The 19,244-nt window shown below is 40.3% G+C and overlaps 1 protein-coding gene across 1 annotated transcript in view; it reads right to left on the reverse strand.

Moving 5' to 3' along the window:
• Nucleotides 1–19,244, reverse strand: part of LOC145416986 (transmembrane protein 87A) — a 151,958-nt gene that overhangs the window by 34,944 nt on the left and 97,770 nt on the right. The window contains exons 5-6 of the mRNA XM_080285828.1: nt 14,371–14,574; nt 13,891–14,028 (exon numbers count right to left, since the gene is read on the reverse strand). Of these exons, the coding sequence (XP_080141954.1) occupies nt 13,891–14,028; nt 14,371–14,574 (342 nt within the window). The remainder of the gene's footprint in view (nt 1–13,890; nt 14,029–14,370; nt 14,575–19,244) is intronic.

Genomic DNA, 19,244 nt, shown 5'->3' on the forward strand with positions numbered 1-19,244 from the left:
CTTTTATATCTTTCATCACCGGAACATTTCTAATCACTCCCTCCCCTTCCACAAGCTCCTTTTCTTTAGTGAAAACTGACTGGAAACGTTTGTTCATTATTTCTGCTTGCATTGCCGCATCCTTAAAGACCTCTCCTTCCACTTTCAGCTTGGTGATTCCTTCCTTTTGTTTCAGTTTGCCATTAACAAATCTTTAAAACAGTTTGGGTTCATCCTTGCATTTGTCAATTATACCTTTTTCAAAATTCCTTTCTTCTTCTCTACGTATTCTTGTGTATTCATTTCTTGTTTTTTTATATTCTTCCTTTGTTCTGTCGTTACCTCTCTTTCTCCAATTGTTCCACGCCTTATCTCTCTCTTTTTTTGCTATCATACACCTTCTATTAAACCACTCCTTTTTCCTGTTTTCTTTCCCTCTTACTCTTGGTACAAATTTTTCCACTCCCAAATTATAGAGGTCTAGAAAGATATCCCACTTCCTCTGTATCTCTCTTGTTTCTCTGAATTTTCTCCCATCTGCATTTTCACCACTTCCTCTGTATCTCTCTTGTTTCTCTGAATTTTCTCCCATCTGCATTTTCAAAGAAGTTTCTCAATCCTGTAAAATTTGCTTTCCCAAAGTTGTATCTTCCCTGTCTATGAAGCTCGTCTCTTGGCTCGACGTTTCCTATTAACATCTGGAACTCAATGACCACGTGATCACTTTTTCCCAAAGGACAGAGATATTCCAATGATTCTATTACATCGGGTTCTTTAGTGAACAGTAAATCTAACCTTGCTGGTGTGTCCTCACCTCGAAACCGTGTCTCTTCTTTGACCCATTGCATCATCACATTATTCATTATTATATTTAATAACATAGTGCCCCACGAATCCTCGCCGCCTCCCGAGTACCATTCCTCCCAGTTCACCTCTTTACAATTAAAGTCACCCACCAAAATTATATTATTGCTTTTCTCAATTATTTTTTCCAAGTAGCTAGCCATATCTGACAACATCTCATGGTATTCGTCATCCTTCCATGCTCTCGTCTTTGGGGGAACACACACTACCGCCATATCTCTCTTAACATTCTCTCCAGTTTCTAATTTCATATATATCACTTCAGCCCTGCCTTCTCCCATTTCCACACTACCTACATTTATGTTGTTCTTCACTGCTATCATCACTCCTCCTCCCTTTTTTTCTTTTCTGTCTTTTCTCCACAGTTTGTATTTACCATCTCCCAAATGAACATCAATATCTTCTCTTAATTTGGTCTCTACAAAGCACATGACATCAGGTGTGTGTGTGTGTGTGTGTGTGTGTGTGTGTGTGTGTGTGTGTGTGTGTGTGTGTGTGTGTGTGTGTGTTCTTGCCTAACGGTATCTTTACAGGAATGAGTCAAGTTTGTACTGTCCCATGCATTAAACCATTTTTATCATACATATCCTTAAATTTGTGAATAGTTTTGGTACACACTACTTCATTTGGTAATGCATTCCACTGATCAATTGACCTAATTGGGAAACTGAGTTTCCTTACGTCTTTATCACCTCTCTTTTTACGTAGTATTTTGCAGTGTCCTCTTGCTGATACTTCCCCATACGTTATATATTCATTTATGTCTATTTTCTCTTTCAATGAGATGCATTTATATAGCATAATCATGTCTCCTCTTTTCTTTCTCCTGTAGTGTTGGTAGATTCAAATTTTCTAGTCTTTCTTCGTAGATTAGATCCCCTAAGCTTGGAACCCATCTTGTAGCTGCCCTTTGTACTTTTTTCAATCTTATCTATGTGTTTTTTGAGATAAGGATTCCAGAATACTGATGCATACTCCAGGGTTAGTCTCATGAATGATGTTATTCTCTCTCTCAGCATGTCTTCATTAATATATATGAATGCTATTATCACATTAGCAAGCAATGTATACATGTTATCTACATTCTCACTGATGTGGTCACCTGGAGACAGCCTAGTCAGTTACTGATAATCACTCCTAGGTCTTTCTCCCTTTATGATATGTATAGGGTTGATCTTCCAAACTTATAATCCCAATTTGGTCTTTTCTCACTTTTACCAAATTTAATTACAAGACACTTGTCCACATTAAATTCCATTTGCCATTTATTGCTCCATTCATGAAGCTTATTTAATTCCTTGCAGCTCTTTGCAAGAATCTATGTTAGTAATTTTCCTTCATATTTTTGCATCATCCACCAACATATTTAGATAGCTTTCATTTCCAATGTTACTGTCTATGTCATTTATATATACTAAAAACACAGTTGGCACCAGCACTGAGTCCTGTGGAACTCTGCTAGTCACTTCCCTCCATAATGAGTAATTTCCTCTTAATACTGTTCTTATTTCCCCTTTTCTGAGAAAATTTTGCATCCAACAGTACAGATTGGCTTGGATACCTCCTTGATGGTACAGTTTCCATAAAAGGCTTTGGTGCGGTACTCTGTCAAATGCCTTCTTAAAATCTAAATAGATACTGTCCACCCATCCTTCTCTTTTCTGTAATGTTTCTGTACCTCAATCATAGTAGCTTAACAGATTAGTAACACATGATTTTCCATTTCTAAATCTGAACTGCCTTCCTGTTATCATTCTGTGTTCTTCTAGATGTTTTATCCAAATTTTTTTCATCAGCTTTTCTTGAATCTTACTTACAACATTGATTAGTGATACCGGTCAGTAGCTGAGTGGATTCTGCCTATTCCCTTTCTTGAATAGGGGAACAATGTTTTCTTCCAAATATCAGGTAGTTTGCCTTGACCTAAGGATTCTTTGAATATTAACCCTATCAGGTTTTTGGGCCGGGCAGATTATGTCTGTGTCAAAGTCAGCCACTCACGCTGACCCACATCTATGCGGACCGATACTTTACTTTGATCGCTCTGTGCAAATACACTTTTCAAGATAGAATGTTGTTTTTGGTGTCATTTTAAAGCTGAATAGCTGTACTTTATCGTGGTATGTTCAAAAATGGAGAACAAAGGAAATAAAATGTCAAAATGATGAGTTGAAGTTAGGCGAAAAGCAAAAATTTTATATCTTGTCGTAGAAAAATATTCGGCAAAAAATAACAAGTAAAGATATGTAAATTTGGTTTAAACCATGCAAAAATACAATAAATTACCTTTACAATGATATATAGATTATGGTAATTTTTGCATTTCATTGTGCAGTAAAGCAAAAGGAAAGAGATGCACAAATTTATTTTAGTCTCGACCGCATATTCACTTCGCGATGTTTTTTTTGATCGGTCAGTGTAAATACACTTTTTATGATAGGATGCTGGTTGTGGTGTTATTCTGAAGCTGAACAGTTGTACTTTATCGCAGTATGTTCATAAAAGGAAAACAAAGAAAATAAAAAGTCAAAGTGACAAGTTGAAGTTAGGCAAAAATCAAAAATTTTATACCTTGCTGTAGAAAAATATTCACCAAGAATGAAGTTATAAAGAAACAAAACTATGAGTCAGACCAGCTGTGCAGTACCCCTACACATAAAGTACCCATTCTGTGACAACATGCTCGAGCCTCTTTGTTATGATGCGTAAATGCGATTTATGGTGAATATTTTACAAAAGATTCCTAAAATGACGATTAAAAGCATCATCCGAATCTCTGAGGTTGGATTTGAAATGACGATCGAAAGTCATTTGAATCTCAAAGGGTTAAATACAATGGTCTGGGGGTAGGGGGGTTTTTCAAGAATACTCCCCTAGTATCCCTGCTTGTCGTAAAAGGCGACTAAAAGGGTTGGCGGAGGGTTAGTGCCCCTCCCCAGAAAACAACTACTGTAACTAAAAAAACAAACAATAAGCCTCGGACAAGGACTGACCAAATGATGACGACCAAGGACAGGACAAAGGACATTGTAATTGGAACTTGGAATGTAAGGGAAGCGAATGATGAGGTGAAAGAGAGAGAGATTGTCCAGGTGCTTGAGGAAGCGAAAGTGGATGTATGTGGAATAACTGAAACAAAATGGAGAGGAGAAAGTGTGAGAGAATGGGAGTATGGATGGGGTATATGTGCAGGAGTAGGTGAGAATGAGAGGGCAAAGGAAGGAGTATGTATAGTTGTGAGTAAAAGATGGAAGAGGAGCTTAAGACAGTATGGATCAGTTGGGTCAAGGATTGTGTGGGTAAAGTTGAAAGTTGGAATACAAATGTGGGCGATTGTGTGTGTGTATGCGCCAACGCAAGATCGTGCTAGAAGAGTGAGAGAAGAGTTCTGGACAAATGTAGAAGTGTGCATGGAAAAGTTTGGAAGGAATGAGAGAGTGTTTTTGATTGGTGATATGAATGGTTAAGTTGGGAATGTGAAGGTGGATGGAATAGTTGGTGAGTGGGGTGTGCCTGCTGAGATAGATGAGAATGGGAGTGCATTAGTAGACATTTGTGCTGGGAGGGGGTTGGTGACAGCCAATACCCTCTTCAGGCATAAAATGATCCACAGGTATACATGGCGAGTGATGAAAAGGGTGGGTGGTGAACTGAATGAAAGGAAGGCAATGATTGATTATGTGTGTGTGGATGAAAGGACGCAAAGATGTGTAATGGATGCAAGAGTTTATAGAGGTTGGGGGAGTGGACTTTCTGACCACTACTTGGTGGTGGCCAGAATTAGAGTTCAAGTAAGATGGAGGAATAGAAGAAGGGAAAGACGAGAGGAAGGAGTAGTTGCAAGGAGAGTGGAAAGGTTACAAGAGGATGAGAAAAAGGTAGAGTATAAGAGAGAAGTGGAGGAATGATTGGGCAAATATGAATTGGAGCAGATGGGAGACGTGGAAGGTGTGTGTAGAATATTTACAGAAGAAATATGTGCAGCATGTGATGTGGTGTGTGGATGAAAGAGAAGACGGAGGGGGGTGCAAGGAACAGTGTGGTGGACTGAAGAGGTGAAACAGGCTGTGGCACAAAAGAAAGCATACAATGAATGGATGAGAAATAGGGGCGTGGAAGAGGTTGAGAGGCGGAAGAGAGAGTTATATGTAGAAAGAAAGAGAGAGGTGAAAAGATTAGTAAGAGAGAGTAAGAAGAGAGTGGATGAGGAATTTGGAAGGAATTTGAGTGTAAAGTGGAGGGACTGTAAGAAAACGTTCTGGAGAGAGGTGAAACGAGTAAGACAGGGTGGAAGTGAAGTTAGCAGGGGAGTGAAAGATAAAAATGGTAGATTACTAGTGGAGAAGAGAGAAAAAGTGAGCAGATGGAGAGAACACTTTAAGAAATTGTTGAACGTAGAGGATGGAAGTAATGCGAGTATAAGTGGCTAGGGAATGGCTGGGAGAAGGAGGGAGGTGAGAAGACAGGAAGAAATCAGTAGGATAGAAGTTGTGGAAGCAATGAAGAAAGTTAAATCAGGGAAAGGCCCAGGAATTGATGGAGTGTGTGGTGAAATGCTGAAGCATAGGGGAGAGATAGTAGTAGAATGGATGTGGAAGATGTGCAGATTGGCCTGGGAGGAAGGTAGAGTCCCGGAGGATTGGAAATAAGGTATAATTATTCCCTTGTACAAAGGAAAAGGGGAAAAAGAAGTGTGTGGTAATCATAGGGGCATTTGTCTTCTTATTAAACAGTAATCACTCCAATATCCGACGCAATAGAGCCATAGGTAGGTCCAGTTATTGGTTTTGTCCGGATATTGGGCCCCAGCTTATGGACTTGTACTTATGGACCCTAACTCAGAGAAACACCTATACAACTCCCTCTGGACATGCATAGCACCTATTTAAGACCCAAATCACACCAATAAGGCACATAAATGACTAAAATAAATGCAAAAGAAACATAAAATGAGGGTTTAGAAGTATGTTCATACATTAATAAACATTCTGGTACTTATGGACCCTAACCTAGCCTAACTCAGAAAAACACATTCCTTCTGCACATGCATAGCTACTAACACCCTATTCACACCAATAAAGGACATTAAAGAGTGAAATGAGGTAAGTATAGTAGGGAAAAAAGTACAGTATGAAACATTCTGGCTACTTACAGAAAGTCCCTCGCCACCTCGATGAATAACCGCCTCCTCTCCGACTCTGACAGTAAGAACGATTTCCTGAAGCACTTGCAGTACACTCTTCCTGAAGTCTTGCACTGAACTTAGTCAATAACACACAGAAGTCCGTTCTCTTCACAGTGCGCACTTTTGTCTAAATAATGCTTTATTGTAACTTAGTGTTGCACTTTAACTTTTCCCATTTTTTTTTAATTTTCCAAAGCCAAAACAAACAAGTCTATTTACGTTACATTTTTCTTCTAGTCTTTTCTCTAACAACTTTAAATCCTTAACACAACACACTGTTTTTTTCACTGCACAACACTCAAAATTCCCATGTGGTCTAGTGGAGAAGTTCTTGCTGTTTATTCACTGTCAGAGTCCGAGAGTATCACTGGCAGGCGACCTAGCGGTGCATCGCTGGGTCGTGGTGATGGCGTACCCATTGCAGAGGACTCTGAAGACAGCCGCAAACTCACGTCGAGCGGTGACACCACCGTGGCTGATGTGTTGGGCTGTGGCTCAGAGCATGAGGGCCTGTCTTGGGGAGGCAACGGAGTGGAGCCAGGGCTGGGCACAGCGGGGGTCACGGGCCTGAAAAAAACTGTCAATGGTTGATTGACGCAATGACCGACGATTCTGACGATTGATGATGCGCTGCCTGAAAGCACGCAATTCCTCCACGAGTCCCAAGGGTCCCATCTCCCTGTCGCAGTCCGGGTGTTCCAGGTAGTCTAGGACGAACTCTAGATGTTCCCGGAGTGCGCTCAGCTTGGGGATGGCTGGAGTAGTGTCCTGCTGAGAGGAGTCCGCATCATCGTCGCCTTCAGCGTCGGAATCTTCAAGTTCGGTACTGACACCTGCAACCGAAGACGCGATCTCGATATCAGACAACGTCTGATACCCAGGATCGCCCTCGTCGTCATCCAACCACTCACGAACATCGTCCACATCTACATCGTCGCCGTGCGTACGTAGCCGTGCATGGAAGTCATCCACGTCAAACCCCAGAAAATCGTACTCCACATCCATTCCGAGAAGCAGACGAGACCAACCATTTTCAAGAGTTTTCACAGGGACTTCCTTCCATGCACTAGCCCAGTTGTACAGCGCAGACTTGATGTTGTAGCGGCGAAGGTTTTCCAAAGTCCGCTTGCCTCGTGTGTCCCGTCCCTCCCTGCGCTCATCCTCGTCCTCCAGAACAACCATCACCTCGTCCAGGAACTTCCGACGGTATAGGCGCTTTGTTGCCACGATCACTCCTTGGTCCATTGGTTGAATGAGAGCAGTCGTATTAGGTGGCAGAAACATGCACCTAATACGGCCATTCTCAGCAACCAAGTCCTTGTCGCACGGGTGGGCAGGTGCATTGTCGAGTAGAAGGAGAGTCTTTACCTGGTCACGCGGGATTCCCAGTGTCTTCTTCTGGTAATGGATGACCTCCTTGACGAAGTGAAGGTGAAACCAGTCTTTGAAGATCACAGCTGTGAACCATGCCTTCAAAGAATGGTACCAGACGACAGGAAGGACATCCATCACCCCACGAAGGCACCGAGGCTGCCTTGCGCGGCCAACAACAACGGGCTTAATAAGCCAGTGCATGCCGTTAGCACTGGCACAACACAAAGCAGATATCCGTTCCTTGGAAAGCTTGAGGCCAGGTACACGCTTCTCCGTCTCCTCGGCTAGAGTGTTCGTTGGCAGCAAGCGATAGAATAGGCCAATTTCGTCAGCGTTGTAGACTTGACCGAGAGTTAGGCCCTCCCTGTCGATCAAGCCTTTCACCTTGTGCCGAAATTCGTCAACTCCATCCTTGTTAGCGTCCAATGCTTCACCATGTGTTTTACGGTTGGTAAGGCCATGTGCAACTTGAACGCGAAGAGCCAACCCTCGGATGCCTTGAAGTCTAGGGTGTCGTGAAGCCTGGCGAACTTCTCAGCAGCAGCCTTCAGCTCTGTTCCACGTACCATCACACCAGCAGCACGTTGTTGTCGATACCAAATCAACGTGGATCGGTCGATTTCTGCAAACTTGGGGGTAAACATAACCTTCCTTTCCACGTTGCGTTTGCTTCTCGACGAGAAGTCAGCCGTGTACTGCATGAGTTTGTCTCGGGAACGTTTGATATCAAACCAAAGTCGACTGGGCCAGGTTGTACTCGCGGAGAATGCGGGAAGAAGACCAACCCGCATCAACTTTATCCAGTATCTCCCTCTTCTTCTCCAGAGTCAATACCACTCTCTTCCTTTTCTCAGGTGGCAGGGCCATCATCATGCACACTAAGAGGAGGCCCGAGAGCAGCAGGAGGCCCTGCAGCAGGTAAGGCATCACCACAAAAGCGATCACGTGGGCAGCCATTACGACGAGTGTGCACTTGCGGTGAGAGACAGGCGGGAAGTGGGGAGGATGCAGTGGCGCTCTATCGGACGTCGGAGGAATGACGCGCCAAAACAATGCTCTCCCGCGGCGCGCGCGTTAAGTTCAAATTATGAACGAGAAAAAATTGTTTTTTTTTATATTTATTTATTTATTTATTTATTTATTTTTTTTTTTTTTGGGGGGGGGTCCCGTACCATTTTGGGAATGTTGGATCCCAGGATGATCATGTCTGGGTAGTGGGGATGTTTGGTTATTGGGCGTCTGGATATTAGAGTGATTACTGTAATAGGAAAAGTGTATGGTAGGCTACTTATTAAGAGAGTTAGAGAAAGAACAGAGAAATTAGTTGGAGAAGAACAGGGAGGCTTTAGGAAGGGAAGAGGTTGTGTAGATCAGATATTCATTCTTAGATCTTTAGTGGAAAAGTTTTTAGAGAAGGGAAAGAAGTTGTATGCGGCTTTCATGGATTTGGAGAAAGCATATGACAGGGTGGATAGACAAGGACTGTGGAAAGTGTTAAGAATATATGGAGTAGATGAGAAGTTGTTGAATGTTGTGAAGAGTATGTACGATGGTGCGAAGGCTGCAGTGCGTGTGGATGGTGAACTAAGTGAATTTTCTCTTTCAAGGTTGGGTTGAAACAGGGATGCGTCATGTCTCCATGGTTGTTCAATCTGTACATGGATGGGGTAATAAAAAAGGCACAATGTAGGGTAGTGGATGTTGGAGTGGCCCTGGTGAAAGAGGATAGTGTTTGGAAACTCCCTTTCCTATTGTTTGCAGATGATACTGTGTTGCTGAGTGAAGACGAAGGGGAGCTGCAAGGCTTGGTGGATGAGTTTGAGAGAGTGTGTAAGAAATGGAATCTAAAGGTGAATGTAGGGAAGAGTAAAGTGATGGTCTTTGACAGAGTTCACGTGAAGTCAGTGAATGTACAGCGAGGTTGGATGGTGAGGAACTGGAAAATGTAAGTACGTTTAAGTACTTGGGTAGTGTGATGAGTAAGGATGGAGGTTTGGAGGGTGAAGTGCTTGAAAGGGTACAGCAGGGAAGAAAGGTTGCTGGTTCTTTGAATGCAGTGATAAGAAACAGGGAAGTGAGCATGGAAGTGAAAAAGTTACTACATGACAGTATTGTGATACCAACTCTAACGTACGGACGTGAAGCTTGGACGTTGTTGGAAGGACACAAGTCAAGAGTGAGAGCAGTGGAAATGAGTTATTTAAGAGAAGCCTGTGGAGTCACATGGAGAGACAGGCTGACGAATGAGGATATGAAGGAGCGTTGTGGTGCTGATGTGGATGTGATAGGAAGCGTTATGAGGAACACACTGAGGTGGTTTGGCCATGTGGAGAGGATGGAGGGTGAAAGACTGACGAAGAGAGCGTATGTGAGTGAGGTGGAGGGGGAAAGAGGGAGGGGGAGGCCGAGGATGAGATGGAGGGGGAGGCCGAGGATGAGAAGGAGGGATGGGGTGGAGAGGTATATGAGAGAGGGGAGTGTGAGTTGGGAGCAGGGCAGTGAAATGGCGGGGGACAGGGTGACTTGGAGGCGATTTGTTTGTGGCCACCCCAAACGGGATTGAGGCGTCTGGCAATAGACAGATAGATAGATAGAACTCTTCTGCACACTCATGTAGCACCCAACCTGAAATTTGGTCAGGACCATTTGCTTTTCCTCTGTGTAATTTACTTAACTCTTCCTGTACTTCTTTTTCTGATATATGTATATCTGGTAATACTTGAGGGCATGCATGTTCCATGTCATCTCTTTCAAAATTATTTTCTTTTGTACATACTGATTGAAAGTTTTTATTTAGTGCTTCACAAATATCTTTTTCTTGTGTATAGATGATCCCCTCATCCGTAATGGACTGTATTTTATCTTTAACTTTGGTTTTGCTTCAGATGCAGCTGTAAAAAAGCTTAGGTTGATCATTACTTTTATTTACAATGTCCTCCTCAAACTGTTCTGAGCCTCCCCCCTTATCTCTGTATAATAATTTCTTGATTGTTTATAGTTGTTATATGCCCTTTCACTAGTGTGTTTTCTGTATTTATTCCACAGCAAGTCTCTTTTTTTCTTTTGATTTTTTATGCTCTGTATTAAACCATTTATTTTCATATCTTTTTCTCTGTGCTGAGGGATGTAATTCTGGACTCCTATTTCATAAAGATCACAGAATTTTCTATATATAATATTTAATTCTTGTCCTCTAAGCTCCTTTGTGTGTGTGTGTGTGTGTGTGTGTGTGTGTGTGTGTGTGTGTGTGTGTGTGTGTGTGTGTGTGTGTGTGTGTGTGTGTGTGTTCTTACCTAATTGTTCTTACCTAATTGTATCTTTACAGGAATGAGTCAAGCTCGTACTGTCCCGTGTCTTAGACCATATTTATTGTACATATCCTTAAATTTGTGAATTGTTTTGGCACACACTATTTCATTCGGTAGTGCATTCCACTGATCAATTGCTCTGTTTGGGAAACTGAATTTCCTTACGTCTTTATCACCTCTCTTCTTACGCAGTTTTTTGCAGTGTCCTCTTGCTGATGCTTCTCCATATGTTAAGTAATCATTTATGTCTATTTTCTCCTTTCCTGATATGCACTTATATAGCATTATCATGTCACCTTTTTTCCTTCTCTCCTGTAGTGTTGGTAGATTCAGTTTATTTAGTCTTTCTTCGTAGCTTAGGTCCCTTAAGCTTGGTATCCATCTTGTAGCGGCCCTTTGAACTTTTTCAATCTTGTCTATATGCTTTTTGAGATGAGGACTCCAGACTATTGATGCATATTCCAGGGTTGGTCTAATGAATGATGTTATTATCCTTCTTAGCATGTCTTCATTTATGTATGTGAATGCTATTCTCATATTTGCAAGCAGTGTATACATGTTCCGTACCTTCTCGCTGATGTGGTCAGCCGGAGATAGTCTGTTATTGATAATCACACCTAGGTCTTTCTCTCTTTCTGATGTGTATAGGGTTTTATTTCCTAACTTATAATCCCAATCAGGTCTTTTTCCACTTTTACCAAACTTGATTACATGACACTTGTCCACATTGAATTCCATTTGCCAAGTACTACTCCATTCATGAAATTTATTTAATTCTTCTTGTAGCTCCCTACAAGAGTCTGTGCTAGTAATTCTCCTTTGTATTTTTGCATCATCTGCAAACATATTCAGATAGCTCTCATTTCCAGTGTTACTGTTTATATCATTTATGTACACTAGAAACATGATTGGTGCCAGCACCGAACCCTGTGGTACTCCACTAGTCACTTCTTTCCATGATGAGTAGTTTCCTCTTAGTACTGTCCTCATTTCTCTTTTTATGAGAAAGTCTTGTATCCAACAAAACAGTTTGCCTCAAATTCCTCCTTGATGGTACAGCTTCCATAAAAGTCTTTGGTGTGGTACTGTGTCAAAAGCTTTCTTGAAATCTAAATAGATACTGTCCACCCATCATTCCCTTTCCTGTACTGTGTTTGTTACTCTGTCATAGTAGCTCAACAGATTAGTAACACATGATTTTCCTTTTCTGAAGCCAAACTGTCTTTCTGTTATCATACTGTGTTCTTCTAGATGATTTACCCAAGCTTTTCTTATAAGTTTTTCTAATACCTTGCTTACAACACTGGTCAGTGATACTGGTCGGTAGTTGAGAGAATTTTGTCTATTTCCTTTCTTGAATAAGGGGACTATATTTGCTTTTTTCCAAATATCAGGCAGTTTCCCTTGACTCAAGGATTTCTTGAAAATTAAAAATAATGGTTTACTTAACTCCTTTGCACATTCTTGTAACACCCAACATGAAATTTCATCAGGACCACTTGCTTTTCCTCTGTCTAATCTACTTAACTCCTCCTGTATTACTTTTTCTGCTATTTGTATATCTGGTAGTATGTGTGGACATGCGTGTTCCACATATTCCCTCTCAAAATTTTTTTCTTCTGTAAAAACTAATTGGAAATTCTTATTTAGTGCTTCACAAATAACTTAACTCCTCCTGTATTACTTTTTCTGCTATTTGTATATCTGGTAGTATGTGTGGACATGCGTGTTCCACATATTCCCTCTCAAAATTTTTTTCTTCTGTAAAAACTAATTGGAAATTCTTATTTAGTGCTTCACAAATATCTTTCTCTTGTGTATAAGTGATTCCCTCGTCCGTGATGGATTGTATTATATCTTTTACTTTGGTTTTGCTTCTGATATAGCTGTAAAACAGCTTTGGTTGATCACTACTTTTATTTATCATATCCTCCTCAAACTGTTTTTGGGCTTCCCTCCTTATTCTTGTATAGCCGTTTCTTGCCTGTTTGTAATTATTATACGCCCTTTCACTATTGTGTCTTCTGTATCTATTCCACAACAAATCTCTTCTTTCTTTTGATTTTTTACATTCTGTACTGAACCATTTCTGTATTTTCTTATCTGCTTCTTTATGCTGTGGGATGTACTTCTGGACTCCTATTTCATAAAATTCACAAAATTTTTTATATACAGCATTTAAATCTTGTCCTCTAAGCTCATTTTCCCAATCAACTTCTAAGAAATACTTCTTTAGGTCTTGATAATTTCCCTTTTTATAGTTTAGTCTCTTTTTGTAACTGTCATTGCTGTTTACTATGTCATATGCTATCCTGAAGTTATAATTTAGTACTGCATGATCGCTTTTGCCGAGTGGAGGGTGATATATTAAACTGTCAATGTCATTTTCTTGCCTAGTAAATATTAGATCTAGCACTGAAGGTACATCAAGTCCTCTTTTTCTAGTGGTTTCCCTCACATGTTGCGTTAAGAAAAACTCTTGTACGAGATCCAGGAGCTTTTGGTCCCAACAGCTTTCTTGGCTATTTATATCTAGAGTATTCCAATTTATATTTGTATTGAAATCCCCAGTTAGTATAATTCTTTCCGATTTCTCTTCCATTTTATGTAGCAAGGATCTTATACTCTGAATTGTACTCTCTGCCAGGTCCTCATATTCGTCTCTTTCCCATGTGTTTGATCTGGGTGGCATATACAAATTGGCTACAATTACTTTACCTTCAGATGTGTCGATCTCTACTGCAATCAGTTCTACTTGTGATGGTATATCTAGGTTTATTTCCTTGACTTTTAGATTTTTCTTAGTTAATATTATAATTCCTCCTCCTTTTTTTAAATTTCTGTCTCTTCTCCATATATTGTATTCCTCTAAGTTTAGTATGTCATTGGATATCCTTGGTGTTAATTTTGTCTCAGTTAGGCATATTATTTGTGGTTCATTTTCTCTGACATAATCATTCATCTCTAGTAATTTAGATACCATTCCATCCACATTTGAGTACATCAACTTTATCATCTTGTTTATATACCTGTCATGACGTGTGTGTGTGTGTGTGTGTGTGTGTGTGTGTGTGTGTGTGTGTGTGTGTGTGTGTGTGTGTGTGTGTGTGTGTGTGTGTGTGTTATCTATTAACAGTATGTACCTATTTCCATTATAACTGCAGCCACACTGAAACTGACCTAAGAATATAACGGCACCAATCCAGTACTGTATTCTGAGCAGCTCTTGCCACCGCAGTGCAGACATGATAAGCCAGGCCAGTCCATACAGGAGATACACTCCACACATTGCACCGTAGAAACCCAGCAGAGGCCAATCTGATGGGAAAACAATCCAATGATATATTCCTCACTTTAATCTTCCTAAATCAAGACATATATATCTTACAACACACATCTAGAAGTGAAGGAATTAATGAAGGCAATAAATGGGATGGTCCACAGAAAATTCTTCTCTCCTAATCTGCCGGGTGACTTTTCCTATGTAGCAGAGATGTAAGGATGTATAATTTATCAAATAGGAATATTAAACAAAATGGATTACAGTAACTTTGGTTGCAGTACAGTAAAAGCATAGCCTATATCCAGTATTGTTAGCTACCAACATAAGTTACTACAAAAAAGCAAATACAGTATCTGTACATACACAAGTAGACTCACCCACAGCAGACAGATAGCCATAGTCACTCTTCATTTCAATAGTGATGTGTGCAGTGTAGGAGTGATTGACATTCAGTGGTGTGACTCCTGTAGTAGTGTGAACAACCAGCAGGTACATGCCATCCTTGGGTACAACAGCAACAGGGTGGTTCGTACGGGGACCCTCTGGACCAACTTCCAGCGGCGCTGGTGCATGTGCCTCTGCTGACCACAAATATCATCATCATCATCATCATCTCATCATCATCATCATCATCATCATCCTGACCCACCTGAGTATGGGAAGAAAATACAGTAGTCCCTCCACTATCCGATGTAATAGAGCCAAAGGCATGTCCAGAAAGTGGGCACCTGCCTGCTGGACTGGTACTTAAGGTCCCTAAACCAGCCTAAATTTGAAAGCCATCTAAATAACTCCCTACCGGACATGCATAGCACCTATTTAAACCTATTTAAGACCCTATTCACACCAATAATGGACACAAAGCATGAAAAAAAAAAAGGAACCAAAGAATGAGGAAATAGAAGCGACTGTACCTCAGCCAGGGTACTTACAGAACATCTGTGGCCGCCTTCTTAAGGCTTTGGCAGTGGTGAAAATGCTCTTGAAGCACGTACAGTAATCCAGCATTGTGCTACACTTACAGTAATTCTTTGCACTGTGAGTTATAATTGTTTAACACTGCACATTGTTAATTGCACCATGCCAGTTTCTACCACCAGTTTCAACTGCCAGTTTGCACTCCACAGTTAATCCTTTGCACTCTAAATTCTAATTTCTTAACACTACACAACACTGTAAATTCCCGTGTGGTCTACTAGCGAGGTATTGCAGTTTATTCACAGTTTATTCACAAAAAAATGAGCACGTGTGGCATCCATTGCGATAAGCATCCACTCGTGATCGAAATTAAGCATAACTGTTGGAGTGTTGGTGACGGGGAAACGGAGATGCCAGATCGCAACAGACACATTATCAAACTCCTACATTTTCATTACCGAATTTAACTTTTCATTACCAAATTCGTAAAGCTAGCATTTATTCTTCACTAATTATATATACATGTGGAAATACATGTAATTACTCTCTTTATAATTAACAGCATGTTGATTATTTTCACGCTATGTAGGCCAGCACATTAATCTGAGAGAGCAGACAATCCATCATCTCCATCCCGTGTATCCTCATACATGTGAAAAATCCATTTGGTAATGCATTATTCTGATTCATTACCAAATGAATTTTTCATTATCAAATTGGGCCACATTTGGTGATGAAAATTACCAAATGGCAACCTGGACAGAGGAGGGGGGAGGAAGGAAGGGGTAAAGGGGCCATGGTGTAAACAGCTGTTAGGCGCCGTGCGGCAATTTCAAATAACGGGAGGGAAATTTTTTTTTTTTTGGGGGGGTGGGGTGGGGGGGGTTCTGAAGGTCCAGGTCCACAATGTCCGTTAAGTGGGGTGTCCGGAAAGTGGGCGTCCGAAGAGTATAGGGATTACTGTATATGTATGTATGCCTATATATATATATATATATATATATATATATACATACTGTATATGTACTGTATATATATATACATAATGTACAGTCGGCCTAAGAAGTGACGGCGGAGTATCCAGAAATTCTCGGTCAGTGACAGTGCACATACTCTTCCTTATATCTCTTCGAGGTGAAACCTAATACATAAAACTGTTACAAAAAACAATAAAGCAATGCCCAAGTACCTGTATGTTTCAAAATTGTAGGAAGCAGTTCGTTAGTTACGATAATAGGAGATCCTAAACGGAACTAATTGAAATTTCACAACTATCGCTCAGGGACAGTCAGGAATAATATGCGGAGTTCAAGTCTAGTATGGTAACACGCAATAATTTTTTAGTTGCGTAAGACTGAACAAAAGGGAGTTTCAATAAACAATAAAAATTAGTAATTATTACCTATAAAATAATTTCCGTTACAATGCCAGGGAATAATTTAAATTCATTTATTTCCATTCCCAATGTCTCCATGGACGACGACAGAAAGCGGGAAGACAGCGTAAGCCAGTAAGCTATTTTAAATGTTTCGATCACCATGCACGAAAAGAGATAACAATTACTCAAAGACATGCAGTTATTGCACTGCCTTTGGCCAGTTTTCCATTAAGAAAAATCTCTGGATTGTTTAATATAAACCAGAGGGCTGTCGGTGAAAGAAGTATAAAAAAAGAACCTCGATGTTTGCCTAGAGTCGGAGCTCCTTGCAGAATGCTAACTTCTGTCATAGTCTGATATCCTCTGAGCATAATTGATTAGCAAGAGTAGTAAAATGCAGCGGTTCATAAACAAATAACTGAGTTCAAAACTTCCAAATCAGCATTTTCTGTTCAGCAGGACATTACAGTTTATTGCAAAAGGCACATATTAAGATTAAAAAATGGAGTAAAGAGTGCGTGGTTTTGCACTGCAAGAGTTTATGAACTCATGTTTTGGTCCTGTTTATTGTTTAGTGTAAGAGAAAAAGGCAGAATCTGTCATACCTCCTTACAGCTAATAATAATTTTCCATCAACTGGGAGTAAAGTTGCTAAATATAATTATTATTGGGGAGAGGAAGACGGAATAAAAGGCAGTATGGTCTTGCTGCTACAGAAGGTAGGACATCATTATGAAGAATAATTTCATTGTTATGGCATCCTTATTGTTGCTGGATCATCACCATAGCATTTGAAAATAAGGCAGTGTATTGCAGTCACTATAACTTTCCTTAACTGGTCTTCAAAACTAAAGCAACTGTATTTGAAATCCTGGGAAACATTTAAATCAGGAACACGGAGTTATAGGCCTAATGCCCACCGCGCAAGGAGTAATCCATTTCACATTCATTCAAATCGGGAAAGGTAACTAAGTGTTAACTTCTAATATCACTGCCTCCTGTTATTCATTTTACGTCATTCTTAGCACAATATAATATATAATTAATTTGATATGACCTGATGAAGGCATTGCATGTTTACTTCATATTCACTGTTTTCATTGAACGTACGGCAGTGCAGAGTGACCGAAGCAATCTGAAACTCTGCCATCACTTCTTGGGGCAACTGTACAAGTATACTTCAATATATGGTACTTCTAGATGCGATACCTCAGCTTACCGATGTGGGTAGAAATATCAACATACCCCACTTAACGTTGTCTAAACCCGGTTTAACGATGGGTTTTGATTTTTTAAAACTGATTTTGATATTACAGACTAAAATTGTGTGTTATGGTTGATTTATAAACTGTTTTTAGACTTAGATTAATGTGATTTAGCCATAGATGGAGTGAACATTATCAGTTTGGGGTACAGTTACTAAGACTGATTTTTTCCAGACATATATTTGACGAGTTTCAGATTTTATTTGTTGGGTTTAGTGAGTTACTTAATAATGTTTGGAGTACAGTTACTAAGCTTGATTTTTTCCAGACATATGTTTGATGATTTTCAGATTTTATTTGTTGGTTAGAGTGAGTTACTTACAGGTGTTAGGTTTTGGTTAGATTCTTTTACAGCTGTTAGGCCATTTAGAATGGCTTTAAACTTGTTTTTGGACTCATGCGGGTTGGTTTAGGACTTGGTTGGGGGGAAACCCAAAGCTCTAAAACACATCTCCATACCTTATATGTTAAATCTACCCCAAGATATGATAGCCCGCTAACGATGGGTTTTTACTTAACCAATTGCATCGTTAAACCGAGCTGTACCTGTATATCATCATCATCATCATCCAGACCCCCTTTTCCACCCAAGCACAGTGGGCCAGATCAGTTTTAAAAGTGCCACTTATTAGAATTTTCAACTTTATTAAAACTGGGTAGTGTTACCACAGATCGTCTCGAATATGCTCGCAGCATTTAATAACAATAATTTATCTTTGCTATACTGGTACCTGTGTGCATAAATGACACATAAACATACTATTGTTGCAAGTTCATTCGCAATGTTGTAAATGGTTACAATCTGACTCAGTAACTTGGTGGTGGGATGAGGGTGTAGAAGCTGCAGTTGAAGAGAAAAGGACTTTTCCAGGAATGGAAGAAGGGTGGTAACAAAGAGGAATACCTGGCTGCCAAGCGTACGGCTAGAAGAGAGGTATACAGGGTGAAGTCTGAGTCACAGAGACTTTTACTTGATAACCTAAATCATGGGGAAAGAAAAAATATTGTATTTAAGGTGGCAAATCAGATGAAGAGGGATAATCGGAAGATTATAGATGAGCAGTGTGTGAAGAATGATGAAGCAAGGTTAGTGGTGAACAGTGGGGATATTAAAGATGCATGGAGAGACTGTTATAGCCGGTTGTTGAATGAGGAGTTTGACTGGGACAGGGAAGGTTTGGAGCCAGCAGATCCAGTGTTTGGCCCTTGGCCTTTGACTGCTACTGTGAGTGAGGCAATAGGCAGGATGAAGGTGGAGGAGACAACAGATGTTTCTGGGTTGACTGCCAAAATGTTGAAGGCCTCAGGAGATATAGGGGTCAGGTTGGTCACTGACCTGATAAATAGGATTATTTATGAGTGTGTTGTCCCAGATGATTGGATGAAGAGTGCAATTGTAAATGTGTATAAAGGGAAGGGTGATGCCCTGGAAAGAGGAAATTATAGAGGCATAAAGCTTTTAGATCAGATAATGAAGGTAATGGAAAGAATTCCAGAAGGTACGATTAGAGAAAGAGTGAATATTGATGAGATGCAGTTTGGGTTTATGCCAGGTAGGGGGACCACTGATGCCGTACTCATTGTTCGATAGCTTCAGGAAAAACATACTGGGAAGAAAAGAGATCTGTATATTGTTTTTGTTGATTTGGAAAAGGTCTTTGACAGAGTCGCTAGAGAGGTGGTGAAGTGG

This window comes from Coenobita brevimanus, chromosome 108 (assembly GCF_032717465.1).
Source record: "Coenobita brevimanus isolate Jiangsu-jjx chromosome 108, ASM3271746v2, whole genome shotgun sequence".
Taxonomy (NCBI): Eukaryota; Metazoa; Arthropoda; class Malacostraca; order Decapoda; family Coenobitidae; genus Coenobita; species Coenobita brevimanus.